This window comes from Zingiber officinale, chromosome 1B, assembly GCF_018446385.1.
Source record: "Zingiber officinale cultivar Zhangliang chromosome 1B, Zo_v1.1, whole genome shotgun sequence".
NCBI classification, from domain to species: Eukaryota; Viridiplantae; Streptophyta; class Magnoliopsida; order Zingiberales; family Zingiberaceae; genus Zingiber; species Zingiber officinale.
The window spans coordinates 154,816,097-154,838,692 of NC_055986.1; the positions used below are offsets into that span (position 1 = coordinate 154,816,097).

The window sequence follows — 22,596 nt, forward strand, 5'->3', positions numbered from 1 at the left end:
TATTTGATGCATGTTCTAGATAACTTGTATAAAATATGCTCCTTATCAACACTGAAACTCTCTCTTTCATGTGTCATCTTATTGTTTGATGTTATGTAGGTGTCAATTTGTTTGTTGGTTTCATCAACACTGTGCATGACAGTATGTCTAATTGAGACTGTTAGGACAACTCCTAGGCAAAGTGATAACAGATCATGTTCAGCCATTTTTCTCAAAGTCTTCATAGAACGTTGGAAATCAATGAAAGATATTATTTTTGTTTTTTGTAATAGGTAAGTTTTTAACCAGTTGACCAATCATTTTTAGGAGTTTTGGATTTTCATTCCTTAGTATACCTGTTAGCCCATCCTCTGATTTCTTAAGATCAGTCAAAAGGAACATCTTTTTTTCCAGTTTATTGTTTTCTTATATTTCATATCTTTGCAGCCTAGATTTCAAAATTTTGTTGTAATTTGGTATCTTAGTGGAAAGAGGATCACTGTTCTGCTTCTCTAACTAGAGTATCCACAAATATTGTAGTGAAACTCTCAGGCACATCTCATTAATCTCCTTCTTCTATGAGCTGGGAATGTCTGGCATCAGTGGCATCTTGCTGGTATGATCTCACTTTTTTTCTTGTAGAATTTACTAGTTTAGGCTCTTGGATAGTTTAACGTGCTTGAATTTTTTTATTTTGAGAACATTGTGTTTCTTGTAGAATAACAAAGGCATTTCGTGTATGATCCATAGTATATTGATATACAAAACATCTATATACTGCAGTTTGATTTCTTAATAGTTTGCTCTATATACTTTTGCTTGGACGAGCAATGTAAATTACCCGTGAATTGCACGTGCATTGCAGCTAAATTTGTTAAATTTTCTCTTTGTATTGATGAAATGGGAATGAAAAATATATTTTTCCAGCTGGAATGTAGTGAATGTTATAGCTCTTAATTTACACTTATTTGATTGGCACTTTGGTTCTTTTAGGTGTCCTATGTAATTATTAAAGCTGTGCGTATGTGATTTCTATTTGGAGGAATTTGTGGAATTGTTTTAGCTCTACAAACAATTCACCCTACCATAACTCATCATGATGATCCAATTCTTTTGGTTCAAGTTTTAATTGGAAGATTTTGAACCCATGTTTTTTACTTTCACTTATGCTTTTGTGATGGGTATGTTTATTGCAAATCAATTTGCAGCTTCTGGCAACTTGTTACTTGCAAAATGGAAAAGTATATTGTGCCTACCAGGTCTCAAAGGTAATGTAGTCTGGAAAATGGCACAGAAAATTGCATGAATATTTTGTTTCAAGATGTTAATGGATGTAATGCGCTTTGCATGGATTCTATTGATCTTGGATGATAGTTCACTTAAATAATGTTAGCTGCATGCAGTGCTAATTATTTAGTAAACTATGCTAAGCTAGGTATCACTACTCCTAGTAGATTCCCTGTACTATTATTCTCTAATAAACACCTCTTTTTGTTTCCTTCATTTGGTTTGTTTTTGCCTTCTATGCACTACAGATTGGTTAATTACATTCTCCTTTTGGAATTCTGGAATTTGATAAGTTTTGTTAAATTTTTCTCTTGCAGGTCGGGCAATTCGTGAGGCTTGAGTTTTTTTGATGCAAGAAGTGAGCTTTGTTAGGATGTAGCTTGCCTTGCTAATTTGTAAATTAAAAGTCATATGGAGAACAGCAAATGGAAAACATGTGATTTAATGTATATGGAGAGTAATGGAAAACATGTGTATTTTGATGAGTAACAACTCATTTTGTATATTTTTGTATATGTGGCTATAAGATGAATTATATATGAATGTTTATTTTGGATTTAATGTAGTAAATATTTATTTTTGTATTGGTGGTTTGCTTATAGTAAAATAAGATTGGTTGTTTGGTATTAATGAACATTAAAGACAACAGTTAAAAATATTATAAAAACTAGGTAAATCACAACGAAATTTTTTTGTAAAAAGTGATAAAAGACAACGGTTTTATCCATTGTAAAATATATTAAAACTATTGTTAAAAAAAAACAAAACGTGTCAAATATTATCTACCACAACAGTTTATATCTGTTGTAAAAAATGTCTACCACAACGGTTTATTTCCGTTGTTGAAATTATCTACCACAACGGTTTTAAAACGTTGTCGTATCCTTCGTAGCCAAGTTTTGGGCATATAAACAATAACGGATAAAAATTGTTGTCAAATGTCTAGAAAGACAATGGATTCCAAACTGTTGTCGTAGGGCAATACATTCTACAACACCCTCAGTTACAACGGTTTTTTGACCCTACGACAACGGATAATATCTGTTGTCGTTTGCAGTTTTTGTTGTAGTGAATGCTTTAATTTAATTAACAATCCAATCATGCTAAAGATGAAATGTAACAAAAAAAAACATCACAATTTTCTGAATGATAAATAGTGCAATTTCTTTGTTGCGACTCTTAATTCGAAACATATGGATGGCTATCATTTGGGCTTATCGCCTCAAGGTTTGTAAGATGTATTCTGCATTGAGATTCCTGAACAATTGCGCCATTGATACAATCATATTTTCTTCTACATTAAGTTATAATGTGTTGGGATGTATATTATAAGCTTAGTTTTTGTATGAACATCTATTTTGAAATGTTTTAAAATGAGAATCACTTTGGTCAAATATTTATATATGTCAATGCAGTTGTTCATTTAATTTATATTGTAGATAACATGGTGTGTGGTGTCACACAGAAGATCATGTTATCAGTTCCTTATAAATTATAAATAGTAACTCACAACCAAGATAGATTGGGACAAACCATTGGAACAGTTGTAGTGTAATTTGGTATTAGTCTGTCTTGACTATAAAATTACACTGATACACTATGTGTGTATTGAGTGGTTGAAAACTATTCTTGAAAGTACAAAAAATCATTATTATACGGGTGTTTTTTTAGTGAGGTTCAGCTCAACAGGGATATTCTTGGTCAAAATGTTCTTGTGGCCCGAGCGCATCGTCTTGAGGGCATTCCTGTTCAGGGATGTTCCTACATGTAATATGTTGAGGATGTTTTGATCAAGAATGTTCCCAAAGTTAAGCACTACTAAAGTCCTGCTTGATCTTTCGAGGGTGTTCCAATTTATGATGTTTCCAAAGTGAGTAAATGATTGAAGTTCGGTATAATTTGGAGATGTTCCCCAACGGGAATGTTCCTTAAGTGAGTACACGATTGAGATCTATGTGATCTTTCTCGAGATGTTATTGAGCAGGAATATTCTCAAAGTGAGTATACAACTAAGGTTATGTATGATCTTTCCAGATATGTTCTCAAACATAGATGTTCCCGAAGTGAATGCACGACTGAGGTTCTGTGTGATCTTCTTGGAAATATTCCCAAGTGGATATGTTTCAAAAATAAGTGCACAACAAAGATCTTGTGTGATATTTCTAGGGATATTCCCAAAGTAAGTGTACAGCCAAGATCTTATGCAATACCCATCCCCCTCTTCTCGACATATGCCCATCTGGGTGTGAAGGTGAACAGTGTGGTTGAGCGCACCTGGGCAACCCGTGTAGCTCACTTTAAGGACAAAACACTTTCCGTGCGATTGATATCTCGAACAATGATTCCGAGGTATATCAATCCCTTTTGTCACTACTTAGAACCAAATATGCTAGTGGAGGAATTTGATTTTCGTTTAATATAAAAATGTAGATTTTGTCTCAAGATATCTGTCAACAACAAATATAGATAGCCAGCATGGTTAAGTTCATGAGAGTGTATGAGCTTTAATTACAAAGTTAGATGCTCAAATTCTTTTTATTCTATTTAATGTGATGATTAATCACAGTGCATAAAGTATAATAATAAACATTATTAAAACATGAGTTTAGAGACAAATATGATATTTAACTTTGTAATATGGATTTTTTTTATACGTGATATAAAGTTAATTAATGTTCGGAGCAACAAGCTCACATCAATGCCCAATTCCCTTCTTCATCCACGCCCAATCTTATTTATAGCTCAATATGTCTATCAGATGATATATTTAGAAGTTTGATATTGATTCTATTTACCATTGACATTTGTGTGTTTATATTAGTAAAATATTATATTTTCAAGAATTCTCAACATATCACATTTATATTTACTTAATGGATAAGAATTGCTCCATGCTCGATTATCATCCTTGAGCTTGGGCATCTGCAATGAGAAGTTTGTAAAATAAAAAAATTGAAAAAAAAAAAATAACTATTTTGAATGCAAGGTTTGAGATTTATAATTTAAGAGTGGTAGTGAAATTTTAAACTTGCTCTTTTATTATAAAATTAATAATATGGGTAAGGTCAGTAATTAATGATGTATAAAAAAGTTAATAACGTAGGTCAACAAAAAAATTATAGGAATATTTTTTTGATTGTGGAGAAAGTGATAAATTTTTATATTTTTTAATATGGTATTGAGGTGACATATTAGAGACTATAAAAATACTTATATAGACCTTTAACCATTGCAGATGCCCTAAAATTCCTCATCGGATTTAGATGTCTATCATCCCAAGCAAGACCTCCAATCTTCAATCCTGTTGTCGTCCCAAGTCCAAAGCTTCATGGGCTTCTTACTTGATATAGATGGTTATCCTCTAAACTTGATATCAAATCTTCAAGCTTATGATCATTCCAAGTTTAAAAAAAAATAGCTACATGACTCCGCATTTGACATAGATGTCTATCATCCTCCAAGTTTGATCTCTAATCTTCACTTTAGCACAATAAATCCTACACACTTAACGCATCATATCAAATACACATCTAACTAAGATGGATTGCCAACACATCAAATAGTGATTAAGCTCAGGCACATGGAAGGAATTTTTTCTCAAAATAGGACTCGCAATTAAAGAATGTTGGACTTCTTCGTGACCCATCATGAACGTTTCCCGATATATCCTAGTAGCCAGTAAAAAAATTCTGTAAGACCAGATCGATCATCCTCAGAGTTAGTTAATGAGACTAACCAGATTTATCAAATTTTTTTTCCCTTCCATGGAAAGAGTTAACATCACTATGAGTAAATTAAACTAAGCCTGAGAGTCCATGCAAAAGTATCTTCATGCTCATAGAATCATATGATTTGGGTCCTCAATGGTTTGACTTTGATGTGATCATCTAAGCCGCAACTTCCATCTATGGCAGAGGATACCTCTTCTAAGACGATTTCTAGTCTAGGGGTGCAATTGGTTTCCAACATAATATTCCATCTACTTAAAATGTTAAAATGCCATATATCGTCGACTTCAATCACTTGAGTTAATTTAGTGGTTTCCTAATTGAGGATCACATTTTATCGTGATGTTAGATTGATGACCAAGAGCTTAAATCCCGATGTTAATCAAGATTCTTTTATATAGCCAAAACTCAAATGATCGTTAGGAGTATACTTGACAGATTTTAGCTTCTTGAAAAATAAACATATTTTTACGATTACAAATTTATTATATATTTTGAAATAATATTAATATTGAAAAATAATACCAGAAGCTTAACTGGATCATTTTTCATTCTCGAAGTATTCTTTGGTTTTGTTGTCGTATTTAAAAGGAACACGAACAATATAGCCATCCAAGCAAGATATACTTTTGTCATCTAATCTAAAAAAAATGGCATTTTGAAATCCAGATTCATATTGAATAAAGTTATAAATTCTTCAGCGACAATGTAATATGACTTGCCACAAAGAAAATGAATGACCACATTCGACCTAATTGTATGGATTAGGTGCTTATCAAAAGTCCTCTTAAACTGAAGACCAAAAAAGAATGCTAAGACAAGATTGATCAACAACACCGGCACACGATGACATCCAAGCAAGTGTAAGGTCTTGCTCTTGCTTGGATATCCTCCATAGTTGGCATAGCTTCTAAATCTCGTATGTTGTGACCAGAGCAACAGAAGGTGTACAAGTTTTTGCAGATGCCCTTGCTAAAGGGATGAACCTTTTCTGGAATTCCCCTAAAATCATTGAAGGGAGCTGTGATATGCTTCAAAATGAAACCATCATCAGCGGAAGTAGATAGAATGATAAATTGATACCTCAAGTACAAAATGCGTCGCCTTCTCACTGTCTCGTAGGTAGTCTGATTTGTCAAAGCTAAATAGCTGAGGTAAAATGCATTAAAACAGTGAAATTAGTGGGATATCTAGGTCATGTGCAAGTCATTTTGAAGAGGCACATAATTTTTCAAATAGGATTGATGAAGAAAACTTGAACACCAACATGCTAAATCAAACAACTTTGGTTGATAGCTTTCTTTTATAGAGGATTTCTGGTTGTGTGGTTTGAGTGTCAAAATCAAACATGCAACATGCCAAGATAACAGTATATTTTGTGTTTCTTCTAAAACAAAGTGGTAATAAAAATAAATTTGTAATATGGAAGATATTAGAAAACATTCCCAGTGAAGTGCCTGTATGAAGAGAATTGTATGAGATAGATCCAGTGCAAACTACAAATGTCATATAGCTTTTCAACTAGTGACAAGCAATCGACTGATGGGTTTCAACTCAACAAAGATCGACTTAAAATTTTGTTTCGTGGAGGAAAGTATTTTAAGGGTTCTAGAAGCCACGAATCAGATAGATAACAAATTATATTTTCATGCTTATAGTCTATGTTTATTTAGTGATTCTTGTTAACCCTAGAATCCTATCCTAAGCCTCTTGTGATCCTTGGATAATCTGTAATAGGTTTCTCCACCTTTCACACTTAATCCAAGAGGAGAAAGTATAGAGGATTCCGGAAGTAATCTACCTAATAGATCATAGGTCACGGATTAGAAGCCTGGGAGTAGTTGAACCATGTAAACGCTTGTCTCTATGGTATGTGCTTATGTTTGCTTATTTTCCATTACTAACTTTGTGTATGTGATTTGTTGGGACCGCAACAAGAGTATAGACTTCTTACTCCAGGCATGAACAGTATGCCCACCATGTAGCTGTCTTATACCATGAGGCATTCTCTCACCAAACTTCTTGTCCCTATGATGCATTGAGTCATAGGCTCTCTTTCTTATCATCCTTCTCGCTTTTACTTATGTAGTCCGCCTCCAACCATCTCCCTTTAAGCTTCTCATTCCTTAGATACACCTAGCCCTCGACTCTCTTCTCGTGTCATCCTTCATACTTTGCTTATGTAATCCACTTCCTAGGCGCATCCACACTCTCATGCTCCTCGTCTTGTGATCTCTTGGGTGTCTTATACCACCCTTCTCCGATCTACATGGACCTAAGCTATCAAGTAAACACGACCCTGACCACGCAAGTCATCTCCAAGTCTATATCCATCGAGTCCATGCATACTCAAACACATATCAAATCACATGGTAAAGTCTAACTTAAACCTTTTGCCTAAATATCAAAACCTATAGTCACACCGGACCACTTAGGACATGATTGCACCAACACACATTTCTTTTGAACATGCAAATCTAATTATGGTACATAATTGAGTATATAGTTTGTAAGACTTTGATAAGTTAGGGCAATCAAATGAGATGTCAAGACAGCATTGTGATACAGTGAAAATGGAACAGAAACCTACTGATCTTACCTGTGAAAGAGGAGCAGCAGATTGAGAAAGATGAGACAAAACACCAAAGTAGCTAAGAGCACTATAACAATGAAATCCTTCCACCTGATAATGGCATTCCAAGGAGACAACTTAGCATCCCAGCATTTATAAAGGTCAGAAGCTTATATTAATTGTCATAACCATAACCTGTGTTGTATTTCTGATTAAAAATGTAAGAAGATCAGAGATAGCTAGACAATGTTTCCTAGGAGATGAGCAAAAAGGCAATTAAGACACTATTTATCAAGACAAATCTTACCAAGCCTTCTCAATTTCTGAGCGCAAATAGGAGATGTATAATACAACTGTCCAATAGCAAAGGATTGTTTCTAGAAAAATGTACCACCTAAAAAATGGAAAATTCAATCAGCTATCAACCAAGAAAGTCATTGTTGAAGTGGCATGTGAAAAGGTGAGTTCAGATAACACTAAATCGATATTCCACAAATCAGAAAATAGTTCCTTTCAGGTGTGTTAGCAATATCAAGGATTGGCTGACTTCAAACATAGATCTATGCAGCAGGAGCAAAAAAAAGTTTTCTTTACAAAGAAAGGCTTAGACAATAAACAACTATAATAATCATTAAGCACTAAAGATCATCAATTTGCAAAAATGACAACTGATCTAATTTTACAAGAAAAAGAAACCTAAATACTGTAAAGCAGTTGAAAAGGAATTTAGACGATCATGAACTTAAAAAAAAAAATCAACCAAATAGATAATATAATTTGAGAGTAATGTTAAAGTGAAGTCTTATGGAGGGACCAATTCTAACTCTTTAATAATTTAAAAACTAGAAAGATATATTTATAGGCTCAATATCTGTCCATTAATGATCCACTTTTACCAATACCAAAAAACCATATAAGATGAACACCAGATGAAAAAAAAAGTCACTACAAAAAGGTGAAAAGACTCTTTAGGATAAGAAACTTGCTATCCTAACTGAAACAACTTGATGGACTGGGAGCAGTGCTTTTAATTAAAAAGCTTGCTTAATAATTTTAATCAACTCCTAGCTATAGTTGACATAATTTAAATAATCTTAATTAAATTAATTTAAAAACTTACATTAATAATTTCAATCAACTCCTAACTATAATTAGTATAATTTAAATAATCTTAATTAAACTCTAATAAAACTATCATATTAATTCAATATATATTTAAAAAAAAATATTTTTTAAATATTTAGATTACTTTTTTAGTTTTAATTTATATATGTTATACAACACAATACGGTACCAAAACTGCATTGTTCCATTCTACGACCGAAACCTCGGCACCCGTCAAGATTTTAAACCTTGTGCACGACACTTAAAGTCATATGTCAAAGAAAAACTGAAATTACCAGCTTGCTTTATTAGCTATAAGGTTAATAAATTTGCCTTCATCATTTGCTCTTGCCATAAAAATAACTTGGAGCCAATGAAGAACATGAATGGTTTCCCTCTCATAAAGGATAGCATGGTGCACGAAACTCCCATCAATGCGGGGTCTCAAGGAAGGGTCTATTATACGCAGTCTTACCTACTTTGCAAGAGATTGTTTCGGAGACTTGAACCATTGACATCTACGCCACACGGCAGCAACTGTATTATTGCGCCAAGGCTCTCCTTCTCATGTGTGACAAATTTTAGTTTTGTTCTACACACTATCCACAAGCTCTGTTATTTTCGCAAGACCAAAGTAAACAATGAAAAGAGGAACTAAATATGATAGCAGAATTCAAAAAGCCACAAGGAAATCACCTTGATATCACAGTGGAAAGCATAAAGTGAAGGATGGATTGTGGGGGGAAGAGAAATCTATGACCGAATTCATTAGAGACATAAAGATGCTAAACCTTCTTGCATAATGGTAAATATAGAATATAGAAAAATTAGGCATAGGGATATCTCTTGCCAATGTTTGACTTCAAAAAGGAAAGTGTTGTTAGAATCAGGTTATCTAAAGGACTTTAATTCCCCAACTCCATGAATTATAGAGACATTCTCAATATTCAATTGCAAAAGATTGACCAGCTCAAGTAATGCCAAATAATTTCATGAGTATGGAGTTGGATGTCGTAAAGAGAGTAAGATGATCAATGCTCCAACATGATACTGGTGGACTCACCAAAATCGACAATGATTTCCTTGTCCAACACAAGTTCCTAACCACACACAGTGATGATCAAATTGAAGGATGCATTTGTCACAATCATGGCAGTGCTTTGCACGTGGAGGCTGCAAATACACAACCAAATGTTGGAAAAAATTTAGATGCCAGATGCTGAAGAAACTTAACAAGAAAGTAAATAAATTGATAATAATTCCGATAGATAGGAACACAAAAAAATTCACATTAGCATAAAGATCAGTGATAATTTTTTTATGCAAAAAAAAAAATGGTGGTGCTTTTCCATCAGTTTCAGTAATATCCTAAACTAATACAACTAGTTTCAAAGAAACAGACTGCACAAATGCAACAACAACAACCAAGCTTTTTCCCACTAGGTGGAGTCGGCTAGATTGCACAAATGCAATTTTAAAAAAAAATAAAAATAAATATAAGAACAATAAACAATGAAAGTACAGTCCATGAACCAATACGATCAAGAATTTTGGGGGCTAAATTAATAAGACAAACTCAAAAAAAGAGCTCCAAACAGTCGAACTCAGAACAACATGACTTACCTATGCCTAAAGGAATAAGAATTTTGAAGGTGTTATATATATAAGTTATTAAACACAGCCACAGTAACTTTGGCATTGCATATAATCAAGAAAAACAGATATTATATTATACAAACCTTTTAGGCATTTGAAAATAGGAAATAGTCTAAAACAGTATTTCCAAACATTAATGAGCCAAAAAATTTATAGGGAGATAGGTATGATTAGAAAAAGGTAATCAAGGGATACCTGAACAATATTGCAGTAAGTGCATGTCCAATTTCTGTTCAAACAAACAAAAAAAAACAGGTTAACTAGTAAAACAAAATATCTAACATAATCATTCTTGGTTGTCAATGTACAGATCACACTTACTAGGTAGAGAGGCAAAACAAATGATTATGCAAATGATAAAATCCTAGGAGAATATGTAGAAGTAACTTGGCAACAACAGACAAAATGTATTCATCTCCTCTTTGAAAATTTATATCCACCTTTGCCTTTCCTAGCGTTTATCGAGCCTTGAGATTTTTTTCCATCTAAGACTCTATGGATATAAACAAAGGCTAGTGGAGTGAATATATTGTTGTATGCCTGTTATGAAATAAATTGGTACTTGACATCATTATCAGCTTGTGACTCATTCCTTGATGATCCTCCATCTAAAAGCTCTAACCACACCCACCCAGTCTATCAAATGATGGGCTGATGACAATTGATGATCTGAAATTGGGCATCACTCTTAAGTACATAGGCAAGGATGTTCATTAATGTAAAACTAATGTAGTTAAGTACTTCGTGCATCACTCATGACAAGTTCATAGGCAAAAATGCTCATTAATGTAAAACTAATGTAGTTACATGCTTTGAACTGGACAATTTTCTTATTGGAAAAAGAGAGAAAAAATGTTTTTATGCATCATCTCCACTCTAGCACAATAAAATGCACATGAATGTGTACCACAATAGACACATATTACATCCATGTTATCTTTTTACGTCCTGCATGTCCTCATTGTATTTTCATCACTCTCTTGTTGTCCATTCTATATCATATTTTTCCTATGATACGAACCAAAACACACTCAGTGATAAACATCCATAAAAGATGAGCAAAAAATAAGCAGCGCATAATATGATATTCTTACTGCAATACCTGATGGCGGATCCAGGAGGATACAGGTCCATAACAAGCTGCGACCATGATGATGAAGTCAAGTGGGTAGTTTGTGCTTCAAGATGATAGTTGGTCATGGAGTGAATTATATTCCCATCTCTTGAGTTGGACTGCCTTTGCTTGATCATTGAAAAAAAAAAGACAAAGAAGTAAGGAGTCATGTTTCAACTGCATTAACATAGACATGGCCTATGGTCTTACTTCAAAATTGAAGACGGGTTGTTAAAAGTGGTTGGCATTCCATTTGCTGCCTTCATTGCATCAACAACATAACTAATACATGAGAATGCAAGAGTCATCAAAGGACATTTATGTCCGACAAAAAATGATGGTTTTAAGGATGAGAAGTATGATAAGACAATATGTTGTTACCCTGGTGAAGAAGAAGAAGTATAGAAATATTGAAATAATGATGCTGCAAAAACCACCAAGTATGCTGCAGTATACCTAACAATGGGAATCCAAGGTGGAGAATCACCGTTAAATAGGAGAAAACTAAATCTGAAAGGAATGTGGCCAACACAAGTAACAAAAGAAAATAACAAAAAGTGAGAACACTACAATTATCCTTATGTGTTTGGAATGTAAAATAAATATTATAACCATGAATCACCATAATTTAGGAATAAGGAAAAAAAATTATCTAAAAACTTATACAACTTGGAATTGTGGCAAATAAATGACACTTGCATTTATGTCAAAGTAGTATAATTTTACTTTGTACTGCATGCAAAGATAATTAGTAAAAGAGGAAAATAAAAAGCATACACAGATAACAAGAGAGCATTTATCCAGCATAAGAGATTCCCGTACCCTAACTTGGAAACCATAGAAGACAGATCAGTAGACCTTTTCATCAAGGTGTGTTTCACATAGATTAAGAAGTACATAAATGCCCTAATTGAACTTCCTACAAAGCTAACTGAAAAATCAAGAATAAGATTACTTTTGTACTTGCAGTTCTCAAATGGAAGAAGGTAATGATCTATCATACAAGTTAAGGCATTTCACCATACAAGAATTAAGAACAGGCCAATATAAAGCTAGTTTCCCTCACATCCTTATACACTAACTTTTACTGTTCAACAATTTGTGGTTTACATACAGCACTTTAACCTGACGTTAGTCAATCATAAAATCTATAATGCCTCATTCTTGTAAGATAGATATTTTTCTAATTTTGATCTGGGGTTTAACCTATTGTAGCATTTATATCAATGAAAAATTTAGAATAGAATATTAAATTTGAAGAAATAGATTTAGTTAAGTCAAAGCTAATTGCATTATGTCAGCTTATTTGGTCTTTTCATATTACTTATTCTTTGAGCAATTTTGATATCCCCATGGCAATCCCAATTAACTGAGAAATTGACAATGTTGAATATTATCTCTATTAGGTGGGTTTAATTGTAAGTCGTACATATGAATACGAACCAAACTTGTATAAAGTGAACTAACTTAAGTTTATTGGGTTTCGAGTTATTAGATGCGGATTTAATGTCTAGAACCCTTTAGTCTGATTCGTTATCATCTATGAGTTGATAACAAATCAGAACCTCTATATAAAGAATTGTTCCCCAAGAATTTAGGTGATATTGAGAGAATCTTCGTTCCCCATTAACGAGAGTTTGTGACATAATCAACCCTAATACCTTTGGAAGATCTCTCCTATTGCTTCCACCTCTTCTTTCTTCCACAGGGATTCTTAGACAACGCTAAAAGACAAGGATCATGGCTCTACAATCATGTTCTTTGTCATGTTTATGCTTTTATTCTCTTTGCCATGATATACGATGAATAGGATCCATGCTTATATGTTCTTATGTTTCTTATTACGAGTTCTCTTCGGTTCATAGAATTCATGCTACTTAGGACTTAGGATTCATGAGAACTCTCAATTGGTATTGTCTAATTGTTTTTCATGGCACTACTATTTGTTTTTCATAGATCCTTTGTTTTCATGCTAGATTCAATTTTGCTAGTTGTGATTGTCAAACTTTTGTTAAGAAAACCTAGGAAAGGTTTGATCTTCTAGGTTTTTCATAATTTTCACAAAGAACACTAAGAATAGCAGGGAACTGCTAGCGTCTTCGTGAAGAACCACCCTATTCAACCTAATTTTAAGTCAAATCGCGATGAAGTAATTGATTGCCAAGGTTGGGCAATCGATTGCCAAGCCTAAATCAATAAACAGAACTGAAGGGAATTGATTGACTCAATCGATCCAGACACCAATCAATTGCATTGATTTTTCAATTGATTAGCACAACAAGATTGAATCACAGGATCGTTTTTCAATCAATTATAGGTTCGATGGTAGTCGTCAATCGATTGATGATTGTCACCAATTAATTGAAAGCTTTAAAGTTGAACATAGAAGCGATTGGAATCAATTAAAGTTGCCCATCTTGCAAATCGATTAACATCTTTAAATCATGACAGAATCGATTGGAATCGATCAACCTATATCAATCGATTAGAATTTAAACCAATCGAGCACCAACCTTTAAATTGTGACAGGATCAGCTTAATCGATCAGTCTGATCGATTGCCAATACAGAAATAATTATTGAAGGATTTTTGATCGATTAAGGTTGGCATGAAGTCTCAATTAATTGATGAGTTAAATGTCGAATACAAAAGGTTTTGTGATCGATTAGCCAGATTGATTGGTTTGCACCAATCGATTGGTACTCATCATCAATCGATTGATGATCCTAAAGTCCCATATAGACTTTCAAATCAATTGGATCATACCAACCGATTACCATATAGGTTTCAATCGATGATAAACCTTATTTTAAATTATCAAGGTTAATCAAGTGCTTATATGTTCGGTTAAAACTCCTATGGGTTTCTTGGATATATCTACATACGTGCTACTAAACTGTACTATTGTGTCAACCCAAAAGAAGGCACATGAGATAGGTTTAGTACATTTTATGTCGGTAGATGTATATCTATGCTAAAAGCAATTGGTCCAAAAGAAAAATTATTTTTATGCCAGATATATGTTTCCAAGTAGCCTACAACTATGGAACAAAATTTATTTTGTTTAGATCACAAAATATGTTGGTCCAAAGGAAGGCATATGGTGTAGCTGATTAAGGTTGTTGTAAGCTATGGCACAATTTATAACTCATATAAAGTGTCAAATTATGCGCATAATGGGTAAGGAAAGCTCATTATATGGCCAATTAAAATTTAAATTATATTAGAAAGTACCGCTAACAAATTATATTTTAGTCCAAAAATACAATGTTGTATTAGGTATCTCATAAAGAACTCATTTATATACATTTAAAATTTTATTTTATTTGAATAATCTTATGTATACATGTTCTTGGCTTTAACTAAATCATGAGCTTACATTATTTTTCACTCTTTTAATTTTAGTACAATCTGTAACTGCCAGTATTAATAACATCCCCACACATTCGAATTTTGCTAGATAAAAAGAGTACGTTGTCGTAGTCTTAGGCTGCATAGACTTCGACTATGCATTGAGGCATAATCACCTATGACTAGTGCTAGCACTATAGAACATAGGGCAGAATTTGAAAAGTGAGAGCGATAGAACCGCATGAGGCTTTCCATTCCGGTACTAATTAAAGGCTCAATAACTGAGGGAGAGAATGCTAAGAGTTTCCTTAGCCAATTAGCAAACCGTTTCATGACAAATAAAAAGGTCGAGGCTACCACACTTCATTCGAAGTTGGTAACCATGACAAAAGAAACATCAAGGCGTACATTATGGAGATATCCAATATAGCCACAAGTCTGAAAGCACTTAAACTCGATATGTCTGAGTCTATATTAGTGTATTTGTCTTGATTACTCAAAAGGAAAAGTGGAGCTCAATGTGTGCAAGAAGAGGAGAGATTGAGGCGTGAGACACCTGAAAATGCTCACCTAGAATCTAGTTCTTAAGGTTCGGGCAAGAAGAGAAAGAGGATCAATAAAGCAAAGGGAAAGCAAACTACAGATTCTAGGGGCTTTGGTCATAAGGAACATAAGGAGTCCATTTGTTTCTTTGGTAAGAATAAAGGTCATATGAAGAAAGACCGCCCCAAGTACGCCAATTGGCATGTAAAGAAGGGTAAATTTATCACTCTTATTAGTTTAGAAGTCAATTTAGCTAGTGTACTCACTGACACTTGGTGGATAGATACTGGTGTCACTACTCAAATAAGTGTCAATATGTAAGGTTACCTCAGGAGTCTACTTTCGCTTGATGATGAAAGAGGGAATGGAAAGAAAGCTGAAGTCGAGTCGATTGATATTTTTAGGCTTTGTTTAGGAACTGATGTCTTTCAGGATTTGGAAAATATATTTATTGTACCATCTTTTTAACGGAATTTAATTTCAATTTCTTGTTTGGATAAATCAGTATATTCTTGTTCATTTAGAAATGGAATGTTCAATATTTTCTTATATTCAGTGTTGATTGGTAATGGTTTCTTGGTTGATAAGCTTTATAAATTAAACATCATAACTTTGTTGACAACGTGGTTATGCATAGTATATGTATGAAATGCAAATTGACTAACGATAATTCATCCATGTTATGGCATAAGCATTTAGGACATACATCTAACAACATCTAGAAAGGTTAAAGTCACATAAAAATCTCAATTTCATATGTCTGCATAAAATGTGTTAAAGGGAACACAACTAACAAAAGGAATAAGGGAGCAAGTCGATATAGTGACGTTTTGGAGCTGATGTTTGTGGATCATTCCCTAAGGCATCTTGGAATGGTCGATCATATTTTATTAGCTTCATTGACAATTAATTCGGCTATCTATACTTTATTCATAAAAAGTCATAATCTTTACACATGTTCAAAATTTCAATAGCTGGAGTTGAAAATCAACTAGGTAAGAAAATTAAAATCGTCTGATCTGACCGTAGAGGTGAATATTACAGTCGATATGATGAATCAAGTAAACAACATCCATAACCTTTTGTGAACTACCTTGTTGAGTGTGGAATTATGCCTCAATATATTATACCTAATACACCCAGTCAGAATGGTGTAGTTGAGCGACACAATCGTACTCTAAAAGATATGGTAAGAAATATGATCACTTTTACTTCTTTACCTAAATCTTTGTGGGGTGAGACATTTAAAACTGTAGTTTACCTACTTAATAGAATACCTAATATGGTAGTAACTAAAATCTTATTCGAGATGTGGACGAGTAGACAACCCAGTATTAGGCATTTATACGTAGTTGTCAGCTAAGTCTTATAGATCTAATGAAATGAAAGTGGACTCAAAAATAGTTAGCTACAATTTTGTAGGTTAGAAATCAATGAGGTATAAATTTTATAATCCCTCTAAGAGATCCTTCTTTGAAATGTACGCCAAATTCATTGAGGATAGTGGGGTAATAAAGTGAGGGATGTAATTTTGAGGAAAGCATTAGCGATCCTCCTATGGTCACTACTAGTGCAATTAGTAGCAGTGCAGTTATCATATCACACATTATGGACATTGCACATCGGAGTAGTGGGTCAAGATATTACCATGTCATCTCCAATACAATTGGAGGAGTCTACCACTCAAATTGAGGTATTGCCTCATATTGATGAGCATATACCTCAACCACCTCAAGCACGAGTGCCTTTAAAATTGTCCATAAGGAAACGGAGAACCACGACTTCTCATGATTGTGTTTATCTCCAAGAGTATGATTTTAACATAGAGTTGGAAAGTAATCTGACATCTTTCCAAGAAATCAAACAATGCTCTAACTTGAAAAGTGGATTAATGCCATACAAAAAGAGTTGAAGTCTATAGCAAACAATGACATTTAGAAACTTGTCGAATTACCTGAAAGTTCGAAACTTGTTGTAAATGGATATTTAAAACCAAGACTCATCTTGTTGCAAAGGGATTCACCCAGAAAAAAAATATTGATTATAAAGAGACTTTCTCACCCATGTCACCCATGTCGATGAAAGACTTCCTTAGAGTAATCATGACACTTGTACCTCACTATAATTTAGAGATACACCAAATGGACGTAAAGACTGCGTTTCTTAATGGAAACATTGAGAAGTCTATATATCGTGCAACCGGACAACTTTGAGTTCTCAGACTCAAAGCATCTAGTATGTAGATTAAAAAAGTTTATTTATGGTTTGAAACAGGCATCCAGTCAGTAGTATTGAAAATTTGATCAAGTGGTCATCTCGTGTGGATTTAGAGAGTTGATCAGTGCATATATATCAAGTTCAGTGGGAGCAAGTACTTGTCTTGTATGTGGATGACATATTGCTAGCGAATAATAATAAGGGTCTGCTGCATGAAACCAAGTTAGTTCTATCTGGTATATTTGAAATGAAAAATCTTGGTGAAACATCCTTTGTTTTAGACGTACAAATCTATCGTGATCGTTAAGAGACACTCTTATGGAAAAAGAACTCATCTACTAGGAGTCTGTATTTATTATTGCTTTATATTAATAAAGACAAACATTTTATTTTAATTATAGTACGTACTTAAAGTTCAAAATATTAATGGAAATTGTATTTGTTTGTTGACTCTCTGAAATAAAATATCATAATTTACTGTTGTTTAGCATTTAGTATTTATAAATATGATGTAGATTCCATTTTGAATCATAAGGCTTGGATCATGATTAGCTAGTGCAGCTTAGCATAAAGTTTTAACAAATATGATCAGACTTTTTGAGTCACTTTAGGACCAGTTGAAAATTGATATGTATTGATTATATTTCATGTAATTTCTATACTACACATCCGCATCTTGATTTATGTCATTAATTGTTGGGGCTTGTTGGCATATATAATAGTTATGACCTCTTTAGTCTTATACCAATAAAATTGATTGACCAAATTAAGTTTGATATCAACTAAGGTTTTGCTTGTATTTCATATATAATTCACATTTAGCACAAGTGGGAGATTATTGAATATTATCTCTATTATTAAGTGGGCCTAATTGTAAGTCATACATATGAATATAAACCGAACCCGTATAAAGTGATCTAACTTAAATTTGTTGGATTTCGGATTATTGGATGCGGATTTAATGTGTAAAATCATTTAGCCCGATCCGTTATCATACATAAGCTTATAACAGAGCGAAACTTCTATATAAAAGATGGGTCCCCAATTCTTAACAGAACCATCATTCCCCATTAATGAGAGCTTGCGACGCCGTCAATCCTAATACCCTCGGAAAATCTCTCTTGTTGCATCTGCCTCTTCTTTTTTTCCATAGGGATTCTTAGATGAAGCTAAAGGACAAGGATCATGGCTCTGCAATCAGGTTCCTTGTAGTGTTTATGCTTTTATTCTCTTTGCCATGATATACGATGAACAAGATCCATGCTCATATGTTCTTATGCTTCTTATTACGAGTTTTCTTCGGTTCATAGAATTCACGCGGCTTAGGATTCATGAGAACTCACAGGTAATCTTCCAGATATTCTACATTATAATAAATTATCATGCATGACCATTAAAAAATAAAGTCAGTTAAAGCTTAATTACTTCATATTACTATTGAAATTCCTGTGACTTTAATACCTAATTAAACGCACTGTACCATTTGAAGAAAACTTCCCAACCTGCTGCAGTGATATAGCTCTAGGAGGGAATCCCTATTAATGAAAGTATATAATTTAAGCAACACGTACATGCAAGCTACTGGACATACATAGAAATTCCTCAATCCAGGTAACACCCCATGAGAAGAATGAACTCTGCACCTAAACAAGGGTTTCAGTGACGAAGTAATTGACAACGAGCTACCACAATTATTGTCTCGTTAATTATCGAAGAGAAACCAGATCACTGTTGGTGTGGGCTTCTGATCTCCGCCAATTATAGATTAATTGCCCTAACTAAGAAAAATACGAGAAAAAGAGTCAAGGACTTTGAATGCTACCATGGCTCCTCTCTGGTTCTGCGTATCAATGAGACATCGAAGAGGAAAACCGCGCCCACGAAAATCACATGAAGAAGCACCATCGACAACTTCAAACCCCATGATAATCTATTCGCTGCTCAAGGAAAGAAATTTCCAAACCATGCATCAATTAAAAAAAAATCCGCAAGGCCCGAATCGTACGCGCGAGGAAGATGTTCTACCACGGTCAGAGAGATCGGGAAAGATGAGGGAGAAGCGCTCCGAGAGCTTCCCACGAACGGAGGAGGAGACGCCGGCAGCTTCCATCAGTCTTTCGATCGATCCGAGATCCACCACTCTGAAGCGCCGATAGGTATACAAGTGATAAGGGCCGGGAAGCGAAGGGAAGGGAAGAACGGGTTCCGTTGTGTGGTTTCGTAGGGAACAGCGTACCGCTTCACCACGTGTCAATAGTCGATTGCCTTAAAAGAAGAATGTAAAATGTTTCAATACAAACAACTGATCTCCGATAACAAGGGGGAACATATCACTTCAGCAGTGATATCCTCTTAGAACATCCACATCAATTATCTTAAATTAAACTTTTATCTTAAATTTTATATTTTTTATTAAAAAAATATCCGCATCAGGTACCTACTTATTCCCTAAATATACATTTTATGAATAGTAATTCTTTAAATTTAGGAAATAGATTCTATTCCCTAAACATTAAAATACTATTTCTCTCTCCTCCCTCTAATAATAAAAAATTTCTCTCTCCTCTATCTCTTTCCTCCATCTAATAATAAAAAATATGAAGGAAAGAGAAAAAATAATAAAAAAAATAAATTATAGGGAAACGATGTATCATGTAGTGGAAAATAGATATCTAAATTTAATAAAGTAGTTCTTTTACCCTAAATTTTAGATTTTGGATGAGGATACTGATGTGGATGGTCTAATCAGGATCCCTGAACCAGTTATAGACCTTTATTTATTCATTGATAGAGTGAATTTACCCCATCTGTTTAACAGGTGGGGTCCAGTTCATTTCACCAATATACTTTTGAGTCTCTCCTGGTCCAAGATCTGAGACCCAGATCACTGACACACAAATACGATCCTGAAAATTCACCGAGTCAAATTGGTTACGCGTGTAAGGTCGCGATGAGATGGATCAGGAGTAGTGGAAGGTCACGATGAATTTGTGGGAACTAACTTGGAGAGGTCACATCGTAAGTGATTCGAAAGAGAAGACATCATAGCATGGTGGCTGGGAAACCCTAGATGTAAGCCTATGCGGACGCGTGCACCATAGCGAAAGGCGACAAGCCTCCTGCTTGTTCAATGGTTGACGTGGACAAAGGGTAGATCAGAGGGTATCACATGGTAAGATGGATCCTCCAGACCACAAATGTAAGAACTAGCCTTGGTCCTCCATTTACATTGGTGGGATTTGATGGTCCACACTTGTTAAATAGGTGAAACCATCAAATCTCACCAATCCGCCTATCTTGCTTTGGTCAGGTGGTACACGATAAGATCTGTTCCCATGTGATGGTGGCAGATCCTCTGAATTGCCTATCCTGTTCCACTCCTTGACTAAACAGGTGGAGTCATCAAATCACACCAATACAAATGAAGGATCAGGGTTGGTTCTTATATTTGTGATCTAGAGGATCCGTCTGGAGATGGATCCTCTGAACCGCTTATCCTGGTCCCCTCCTAGATCAGGATGTGATCCGCTCCTGGACCAGGATGTTATCCGTTCCTGGAGCACAGATATGGATCATAACATACGGTCTAAAAGATGGATCAATTCATCTATAGATTGAGTTTTATAGATCCTATCTATTATACAAATGAAATTCATAGAATTTTATCTATGAATTACGATTTAGAGGATTTTGACTGCCGCACCTGCACCAGGAGGCGGATTGATGGGATTTGATGCCCCTGGTATCACATCCGCAAAAATCATAATAAAATTTCTAATTTTTATTAAGCCATCTGCTGATCAAGGCGCTTTGACTCTGAGACACCGAATTATTTTAAAACATTAAAAAAATACACTAAACTTATAAAAAAAAACTTAGCAATGATGCATTTATTTCTTATATACTCTTTGTCCAATCCGTTTTACGGATTTCATTATTATCCCAATCATCTGTTGAATGAATAGTTAACAAGAAAATATATTAAATATCATTTAAAAATATTTGATAAAAAATATTTGACACTTTAAAAGATTTGAATTTGTGCCAAATATGCATCGTTATGTTTTTGTGATTCTTTTGAATTGTATTGTTTTTTACAATTTTTTTAGCCACGAAATTATATGTTCTTTCCGCTAGAGATTTAATTTGACATGCCTAAATCCCTCAAATTCCAACCAAATAAGTACTTATACTCTCGGGGCCTTAATTTTTTTTTTTTTAATTTTGAACCTCCTAAGATCATCAATGTGGCAACCTCCTAAGATCATCAAGCTCTTTAACAGTAGTGATCAATTGATAATCACCAAATTGGAAGTGATTTTAATCGACTAGATTCAATTTTTGTCCACCAATCATTGTCAACTTTGATCAAAAGTGTTTGACGGTCATAAATTTGATAGTTATAAAGACATATGCTATGAAAGGGGATATGTTTAGGATCTAGATTGATATACCATAGAGGACCAGTATACCCTAGATCCGTGGATTTGACATACTGATACTGTGGTACCCATATTATGTATATATGGATTTTTCTTTATGCTGATCAGGACATTCCATACTTATTATGTTCAGGACATAGGTTTTTGATATTCTATCTGACCTGTGTACTCTAGATCTTGATATGTGACCATCGATTTTACCGTACTCATTTTATACATATGGATATGGTTATGTTGATCAGTTTATGACATGCTTAGTGTCATGCATCATGGTTGCATGCTGCGTGATTGTCGGCTCTACTATGGTTGAGCACATCAATGTATTCGCACACACCACCACTCATGGATTAGTGGTATATCCGGCAGGTGTGGCTCCGTTGGTCCGAGGACTCAGCGTGGTAGCCGGCGATGTCTCTGTTTGGCTCCATTTAGTGTAGCAGTAGTAGCCGTGACGGTGGACTCTGTTTAGCTCCGTTGGTCTGACTCATGGGTAGAGATTTCCTCCCCGTCATCGTGTCTTGGAGATGAGAGCATTGAGCTCCCCATTTATGATTTGGGGTCACGGGGCGGAGTACTCGGCACAAGATCTCGTCCACTCGGTCA

General features: G+C 34.4%; 1 protein-coding gene across 1 annotated transcript; it reads right to left on the minus strand.

The window, feature by feature from the left end:
- Positions 1–5,650: 5,650 nt before the first annotated feature.
- On the minus strand, positions 5,651–19,752 carry LOC121985615 (protein S-acyltransferase 10-like). The gene is made up of 11 exons (XM_042539187.1): positions 19,577–19,752; positions 19,374–19,488; positions 11,822–11,896; positions 11,651–11,722; positions 11,429–11,563; positions 10,522–10,555; positions 9,734–9,843; positions 7,874–7,960; positions 7,594–7,677; positions 6,078–6,143; positions 5,651–5,996 (listed from the first exon to the last, which is right to left on the minus strand). Exons 1-11 carry the CDS (start codon positions 19,659–19,661, stop codon positions 5,822–5,824), a joined length of 1,038 nt encoding a protein of 345 aa, XP_042395121.1. The 5' UTR covers positions 19,662–19,752; the 3' UTR covers positions 5,651–5,821.
- Positions 19,753–22,596: the final 2,844 nt, after the last annotated feature.

What these genes read in the sequence shown, in the direction of transcription:
- LOC121985615 (XM_042539187.1), bottom strand. Translation starts at nt 19,661, where the DNA reads ATGGAAGCTGCCGGCGTCTCCTCCTCCGTTCGTGGGAAGCTCTCGGAG. An exon ending in AGAACCAGAGAGGAGCCATG is followed by an intron (nt 11,897 to 19,373) that starts GTAGCATTCAAA and finishes TCCCATTGTTAG; the next exon opens with GTATACTGCAGCATACTTGG. An exon ending in CGACGCATTTTGTACTTGAG is followed by an intron (nt 5,997 to 6,077) that starts GTATCAATTTAT and finishes CAATGATTTTAG; the next exon opens with GGGAATTCCAGAAAAGGTTC.